The 8,989-nt window shown below is 41.7% G+C and overlaps 1 protein-coding gene across 1 annotated transcript in view; it reads right to left on the minus strand.

Moving 5' to 3' along the window:
• DNAJC6 (DnaJ heat shock protein family (Hsp40) member C6) overlaps positions 1 to 8,637 on the minus strand; it is a 111,805-nt gene extending 103,168 nt beyond the window's left edge. Inside the window, exon 1 of the mRNA XM_017877184.1 lies at positions 8,240 to 8,637. Within this exon, the coding sequence (XP_017732673.1) occupies positions 8,240 to 8,432 (193 nt within the window). The 5' untranslated portion in view covers positions 8,433 to 8,637. The remainder of the gene's footprint in view (positions 1 to 8,239) is intronic.
• Positions 8,638 to 8,989: the final 352 nt, after the last annotated feature.

Below are 8,989 nucleotides of genomic sequence, written 5' to 3' on the forward strand. Positions count from 1 at the left end.
GGAGAATATATATATATATATATATATATATTTTAATGACCGCATTTGAATAAAGGTGAATTCATTATTGTTATACTCATTTATTTTATTCTGATTTTTAAAGCCAATTAAAATGTAAACATTTTTGTGGACCCTAAAATTATTGTGGTGCCTAGACACTGTGCCTACCAGGTAAGTCAGCCCTACCTTACCCCTGTCCACAAATCTTCAGTGGCCTCCCAATCCCTGCAGAATGAAGTCCAACCTCCTCAAGCAGACTCACCCTAACCTGGGTCTTATCTTCCCAGCACCATCTGCTATAGCACCTCCCACCCATCTGGGCTCCAGCTTCAAGCCTAAATGCAATTCTCTCAACATACCATGCACTATGATGCCACTGTGCATTAGCCCAAAGCCGAAAACAAGTTTTCTTTCCTTCTTTCCCTACAGATTTCTGGCTCAAATATCAGCTTCCACCATGGCCTTCCTTAGTCTTCCGGGTTAAAATTATGGCTCCTTCTTCTGTGCCCCTATTGCACTTTATATAGCTATTATTATACTATTCACCCTGCCTTTTGTCAAATATCTCCAATTCTAATTGCACTTTTTTCACAGCATAACACTTCTAAAATCAGGAAGTGGCTTACAATGTATGCCAAACACACGTGCCAGCTACCAGGTAGAGTACTACACCACAATACACCAACAGTTAATTTTCTGCACATGCAAACTAAACACTGCACAGGAGGCACTGGCTCATCCAGTTGCTTCCTTGGTGGTGATATTTGCACTGTTAATACCACATTTCAATTTTAATTTAAAGTTTCTATCTCTAGCACTTTTAAAACTATGTTCTGGTGTATTATTGCAATAAAAAGATATTTTTTGCATCTAGACTATGGCCCATGACATCTCAGATAAAGTAACTAAAGGTAGTAGAAATTGCCAGATCCCTTTGCACATGTTATGGAACTTCCTAATTCTTAGACCGTGAAGAACTTCTCCTCAGATACTGAGCTACTCTGTCAAAGCTTCCAAGTAACTTTCAGGAATAGCTGTTTAATATAAAAGAACTGTAATTTAGTTTTTTCAGAGTTACATATTTCGCAACAAGGAAATGCACAATCTAAACTCCAGGATTCTTCATCCATCTCAAACATAGCTTTTTTCCAAAAGGAGTTCAAGATGGTGAGCACAGATTTAAAAAAGCAGTAAGTTAGCACTAAGCTTATATACAACTGCAGATGGCCAAAGATGATACAAAGAACTTTTAATATTAAACCTGAAAATGGCTAATATTAAAACTTAATGATATCGATTAAGAAATAGACAGATCTATAGATAAAAGTCATCTATTGTCAGTTCATTAAAAGAATCGTATACATTTTGAGTTCCCTTTTTTGGCTAAAAAAGTTACCTTTATGATGAATCATACGGTAGATTGTATTTGTTGGTCGAAAAAGCACAATCTTTTGGTAAGCTAATTCTTTCTTGACATGTCTATATTAGAAAACTGTTAAGGGTCTAGGCTATACGTTAACCATCTTTCTTTCACTTCCAGTGTCTTTACATATGAAAAAATGCTCATTACTGAATTGGTCTAGCTTTTGACCAATAGTTACATTTCTCTCAAACCTGGCCTCACTTCTGTTAAAACCTAGCTGTACGCTTATTTTTAGATTTGGATGGGCATATTTCATTATAAATGCCCTTTTAAAAATTCAAAATCCGTTCATGCTTTTGTGCATTCAACAAGTATTTATCAGACTCCTAATAAATGCCAAGCAATGACAAGACTACAAAGGCAAATAAGACCCAGCCTTGCTCTGAACTTTACTTACAGACTAGAGGGACAGACAGGCCAGGCAGCATATCACAACTCAATGTGATGAGAGCTGTGATAGGGAAGTAAAGGCTGCTGAGGAGCATGGAGAATGACCATTGCATGCAGCTTGGGATTAAGGAATACTTAAGCTAAACCCTGAAGAATGAATAGGAGATAATCTGGAAAAGTGGGCATCTAGGGGTCTATGGGATAAGTTGGCCTCAGTTGAGGGAACAGTGTATGCAAAAACATAAAGATGGAGGTGCAGACTGGGGAGGGGATCTACCAGTGGAGAGACAACAAGTTTTGTTGGGCCAGCTTTCAGAGGTGCCACAAACAGCTTCTGATGTCCTGTTAAGAATACCCTGGACTTTATCCTAAGAGCAGTGGGGATCCATTTTCATTTGCAAGCTATTTTTCCAAAAACACATAATGCTTCATCAATTATATTGTTCTGTCAGTGCTGTGTCAAGTCTTAATCAGTTTTATTCAGTGCTGTTTTTGCTCTGTCTTCATTTCCAGTGTTTTTAAATTATTTATATTTAAGTGAAGAAAACATATTTGTACTTCCACGGGATTAAAAAACAACTGAACTCGTTTTGGTTCTCTCAATCACTCCTATTTTTCCTTGCCTCAGAGAAAGAAGCAAATAAAAAAAAATTCCCTACTAAATTCTTCATTTGCAATCATATGGGCCTTTCTCTATGGCATTTTACTCAATATAGACTAAGTAGAGCCTGTGTAACCTCACGCAACTTGCTTAACCTCTCTGTGCCTTAGTTAACTATAAGACGACAGTTAGTATCACCTACCTTATAGGATTCTTATGAGGGTTAAATGTGATACCATATGCATAGTGTTTAGCATAATCTCTGAATTATAATAATTAAATTGTAGCTATTTTTGTCACTAAGCATTATTGAACAATGTACATATATGTACATGGTTAAGCTTTGAATTTGTATTTTATTATAATTCTAATGGCATACATATACATATATGTATAAAGCATATATATTAACACACACTTATGTTGTATGTTGAAAGTCTTTCCAGAAACTTTTAGTAGGAGTTATCTCTGAGGCAAGGACCTAAAGGATCAGGGAGGGGAGAGAGCACTTTATTTTTCTCATTTTATTCCTTTCTATAATCTCTAATTCTTTTTTAACCTTTTATAATAAAATTTGGTGAAAACCCCTGTTGGGCAAAATCAAAAAAAAAAAAAAAACATTATTCTCAAAGCTTAGGATAATTATATGGAAATCATTTTATATAAAAAAAAAAGGGTATAGAACTTAGGCTTGCTTGGTCTAGAAAAGAGGAAAATTAAGACTAAGGGAGAATTAGTATCTGTTCTCAAAAATCTGTTGTCTGAGGGCTACCATGTGAAAGAAGGATTGGATATAATTTGTATCTAGAGAACAGAAAGGCTGATTTTGCCCAAATAGAAAGAACTCTGCACTGATGAGAACAGTTCAAAGATACTGCCCCAGTGGCAAAAGCTCCATCACAGAAAGTGTCCACCATTGGCTACCTGGCCAACTTTCTGAGATTTGGTTCCAGGGATTCCCCTTCCAAATCTGTGAAATCTGGCAGTCTCCAAGCATTTGAAATTTGAAACTTAGATTGACGTATCTTGTTCTGTTATCCAGTAACTGGTGCATTTTTAAATGATTATCCAGAAACATCCAAACTATACCCACACATTAAATAAGTTACATAAATTGGCTGGGCATGGTGGTTCACGCCTGTAATCCCAGCAGTTTGGGAGGCCGAGGCAGGCGGATCACCTGAGGTCAGGAGTTCAAGACCAACCTGGCCAACATGGCAAAACTCCGTCTCTACTAAAAATACAAAAATTAGCCTGGCTGGTGGTGGGTGCCTGTAATTCCAGTTATTCAGGAGGCTCAGGCAGGGGAATCGCTTGAACTAGGAGGCGGAGGTTGCAGTGAGCCGAGATCATGCCACTGCACTCTAGCTTGGGCAACAGAGTGAGACTCTGTCTTAAAAAATAAAAAAATAATAATAAATAAGTTATATAAATCAATTTTGCCTCCAACCTACAAGACCTTTCAATGGGCAGGTATTCTTAAGAAAGGATTATTAGTACTTATAAGTTTATTATACTTCCATGAAGCACACAGTCATCCAAACACATATCTCATAATGTTGAAACCTGGTTCAAAATGTGGATGCTGTGTTTAAACACTAACTAAAATAAAATTTGTTAAAGGCAATTTTTGTTTCCAACCAGATGCACACTACATGGTATTTTAGCATTGTTCATTATCCTTATTCTTTAAAAAGTATTAATATCTGTTTCTAGATTTTACTGGACTACTCTTTTCAGCTTGTCATTATGAACTTGGTAAATTAAGCCCAATATTGGAACACATTAGCAGCTCAATATTGAAAGTTCTGCTTTTGTGTTTCTACTTGCCCTGAAAAGTGGGAAGAGAAATAGGGGGTTTTCAGCTAATGAATTGGGGTAGTGCAGTGCCTTTGAGATATGACAGGATGACCTTTAAATGATGGCCTTTTCTAGAGAATAATTTGAATGAAGAGAAAGTGAGCCAGGGAAGGCAGAGAGCTCTGGAAGTCACAACTGGCTAGGAGACTGCTCTGGTATCTACCACTTGAGAGGCTGCTGACTTAGAAAGCCATTACATTCCTCTGAACATCTGACCCTCTTTTATCTAAAAACAGGGGGGAAATCAAAGTAGATAAAATTGTTTCCATTTCAAAATCAGTTGATATTGTGCCTACCCAAAAGCTTAGTTCAGTGGCGAAAACCTCAAACCTTTGAGTCAGAAGAAGACCTAAATCTGGTTGTCATTATCTATTCTACCTTTGACAGATCTCCTACCACCTCTGAGAATAAGTTTCTTCATATGATAAATTGAAAGGGCAAGATACAAAGTAAAGAAAAACTGCAAATGTATTTCTATATTGTTTTCAGCCTCAACTAATGATCTGTGGTAAGAATAGTTATTACGATTCCACTTTTATAAATGGGAACAGGCCAGGCATGGTGGTTCATGCCTGTAATCCCAGCACTTTGGGAGGGAGGCCGAGGGGAGTGGATTGCTTGAGCCCAGGAGTTTGAGACCAGCCTGGGCAACATGGCAAAAATCCTACCTCTACAAAGAAAAAAAAAATTAGCCAGGCATAGTGGTTCATGCCTGTAGTCCCAGCTACTCAGGAGGCTGAGGCAGGAGGGTCGTTTGAGCCCAGGAGGTCCAGACTGCAGTGAGCCATGATCACACCACTGCACTCCAGCCTGGGCCAATGGAGCAAGACCCTGTAATCACAGCACTTTGGGAGGCTTAGGGAGGCAGATCACTTGAGACCAGGAGTTTAAGATCAGCCTGGCCAACATGGTGAGAGCCCGTCTCTACTAAAAATACAAAAATTAGCTGGGTAGGGTGGTGCACACCTGTAATCCCAGCTACTTGAGAGGCTGAAACACAAGAATTGTCTGAACCGGGGAGGTGGAGGCTGCAGTAAGCTGAGATCGCACCACTGCACTCCAGCCTGGGTGACAGAGCTATCTGTCTAGAAAAGAAAAGAAAAGGATTACTAGGTTTTTCAATGAGTAACAATAATGCAGAGGTTTGATGCCAAGTCTCCAAGCACAGACACATGCTGCTTCCCTAACCTATTTAATAAAATTCTGGGGAAATGAAATAAGAGAATTGTCCAAGTGTTCTATTATAAACAGTCTTACAAGTTTAAGGTATTATTAAGATTAAGCTTTAAATTATCTAGAGAGATATCAACATATTTCTTTCCACTCATTAACATTTTTATCAGAGCAAAAGTCCCATAAACCACTGATCCTATTCAGCATGTCACAGTACAATCAGTTGAATAATTGGCAGATTACTGCCGCTTTCGAAATGATACATGAGCTTAATTAGATATACTAAACAACTGAATACATTTACACTGCACAGGCCACACTTTGAGGATCTCAGAAGAAAGAACTATAATTAGGCAAGACAGATATAGTTGTTCTAGTAAAAGAATCCTACTCTTAGAGTCCAATCCTTCATTCAAACCAAACAAATCACTCTCAGTTGAAAATATGCATCGAAATCATCGTAAGATACCCTGTACTTCTACAACAAAGCCACAACATCCCCCTAACAAAATATAGGAGTGAACGGTGGATAAGGGGAGGAGAAAAGGAATCCCTGCAGCCTCTTCACACAATGCCTCTTTGATCAAGTTTAAGAATCAATTCCTGGCAATAGCACTTTAGAGACAACAATATTCTTAATGAAACACTTTCCCACCACAACAGGTTACTAAAGCAATCCAATATTCTTCTCTCCACCTACTAAAAAACTCTGATTTAGTGAAAAAGACAATCCTCAAAAATCCAGGACTTACCACAGGCTGCTCTGTGTTACAGTTACTTGCCCCCACTGACAGTCCCCTAGAGGCCAGAAGGATCTCATTCACTACTGTGTCCCTCACAGTGCTTGGCAAATAGCTGTGCTCAGAAAATGTATCTTGAATTTATTCTACAATGTAACATATTTCAAAAACCAATTTCAACTCTTAAAAAAATAATCTCTATGAAAAAAGGAAAACACATGAATTTCATATTTCTTTCATTTTCTTGAAGTGAGGCTCTTTCACACTCATTTGGAATGTGTTTGTTTTCATTGCAATTGTTTACATGCTCACTACACGTAAACATTATTATGGTGGCATCATTCAGAGAACATGAATCTTTTTAAGATTTAAAGGAGATTACACCCAGTCAAAAGATGGATTACACTTTGATATATCACAGATATGAAAAAACATAAATTGAATAACCACGTACAACATCAATAAAAAAAAGTCCTGCCTGGGTGCAGTGGCTCATGCCTGTAATCCTAGCACTTTGGGAGGCTGAGGCGGACAGATCACCTGAGGTTAGGAGTGCAAGACCAGCCTGGCCTACATGGCGAAACCCCATCTCTACTAAAAGTACAAAAATTAACTGGGCACGGTGGCGGGTGCCTGTAATCCCAGCTACTCAGGAAGCTGATGCAGGAGAATCACTTGAACCCGGGAAACAGAGTTTGCAGTGTGCAGAGTTCACACCCCTGCACTCCAGCCTGGGCAACAGAGCAAGACTCCATCTCAAAAAAAAAAAAAAGTCCTGAAACCATCAATCCCTTGGGGATCATTTCAGTTTTATTTAAAGTGGTCTAAGAGAATGTCCCATCAATATCGTGGTTAACTTCAATAAGAGCCTGAATGAGTAGAATTTGCTTTCAGTCCAGGACATTTGAGCATCTGTGGACAATATTTCATCCCACTTTGGGACAAGGAAAATAGAAAATGATAGCCCAAGGAGAGCCATTACACAATTAAAATAAACAAGCATTTGTTTGCAAAGCAGCACATTTAAATTCAGCCTGATTTCATTACTGTTCAAATGACCCCATATGAATCTTTCCTCTGGAATCCTCAGTTGTCCAGTATTAAAGTTACCAATGTAGAAGCAACCACTGAGGACTTCAATTATAAATATCTCTGTAAACAATTCTCCGAACCTGATTCCCTGCAGAGGTAAGCAAATAGCTATAATAATACTCCTAGTCCAACATGGATATATTAAATGACTGTTTTGCTATTAAAATCGCAAATGCCAACAGCAGTTTCAAGAGAGGACTCTAACTTGCCAAAACGTTTTATAAAAGACAGTTGCAAGCCCAGATACAAAGTTTAGAGGAATTTCCATTGTCCCTACATGTAAAGGTTTATGAAATCTGTACACTCAATGCAAAAGGATAAACAAGATCAAAGCCAACACACGAAATAAATTTAATTGTGCAAACAGCAAAAGCTGTTTTAGTAAAAGAGCTCTAGATCCCAGGTTAAAAACTGCAGGAAAAAGGTAACATTAACCCTAGCAGACGGCTGAGTTAAGATGTGGCAGAGCTTTACAGAATTGCAAATAGCATCGGCATTGCAAGAATAACAATTGGAATAAATACCGTCTGCATGCTGCAAAAACAATCAACGCACTTGCTCCTTCACCTCTCCCCCTCATCCAGCTGGGCAGTGAAAGCAGCTGCCTCTCCCAGCCCTCCTCCCAAGCTGTTCTTCGCCCCACCCGCTCCCTTCTCTTCTCCACCCCTCCCCTCCTCCTTCCCTCCCCCTCCCCGCCCCCAGTTGCCGTATTCAACAGTCTAGAGAGATTAGGAGGCGCTCGCTACAGTCTCTGGGCCTCAGGACTGATCTAACGTTTTCTAGCTCCCTGGATGAGAGAAATTAGAGACTCGACACCCAGGTGGGATTAGAAGGCTTCGCCTCCAGCCCGGCTCTCTGGCAAACCGGGGCTGGGGTCCCCGGGGGGCCTCGGGCCGGGCGACTGGGAGGCTCTGGAGGCCGCGCCGGGCTCAGCGTTGCGCTCCCCGCGGGCAGCGCTACCTGAGCTGTCCATGGTGCTGGCGCGGTCCGGAGGCTGCCGGGCGGGACTCCGCGCCGCTGCCCCGGCGTTCACTCTCTGCTTGCCGCCAACCCCGCCGCTTCCCGCACTTAAGTCCCCGTTACTGTCCACCAGCTGCAAAGATTCATAACCATCGTTGCTGGTCTTTTTCCGGTAGCTCCCGAGGAGGCTCATGGGCAAGCCCGAAGAAGAGAGAAAATAATCAACCTGGGAAACGAAGGGGGAGATGGAAGGTGGAAAGGGCTGAAGAAGAAATTAAAAAAAAAAAAAATCAAGTGCCCGACATGACGCAAAGAGGAGGGAAAAGAAGGAGCGGCCACCGGAGAGGAGCTTCGCCGGGCGAGGCGAAGCCGCCGCCCTGAGCAGAGCTCGGCTTGGGGCGCCGGCAGAAGGGAGGGAGGGAAGGAGACGCGGGCGGGCGGGGGCGCGCGTCCTCGGGGCCAACGCCGCGGAGCCGCCCGGCCCCGCCGAGCTCCGGGCCCCAAGCCAGCACCTCCTGGCTGAGGAGTGCCCGGAAGCGATCCTATAGGTGTCGCCGCGTCGCCCCGCCGCGCAGCAGGGCAGCGCCAAAGCCGCTGGCCCGCGGGGAGGGAAGGAAAGGGAGGTAGGAGGGGAGGGGAGGTTCGTGAGGAGGGGGGTTGAAGGCGGGAAACGGGGCGGGGTGGTCGGGGGAGGGGACTACTACGACGAGGGTTGGGAGGGTGTGTTCGCACGCGTGTGGCAGAGAAGAA

This window comes from Rhinopithecus bieti, unplaced genomic scaffold (assembly GCF_001698545.2).
Source record: "Rhinopithecus bieti isolate Rb0 unplaced genomic scaffold, ASM169854v2 scaffold_6380, whole genome shotgun sequence".
NCBI classification, from domain to species: Eukaryota; Metazoa; Chordata; class Mammalia; order Primates; family Cercopithecidae; genus Rhinopithecus; species Rhinopithecus bieti.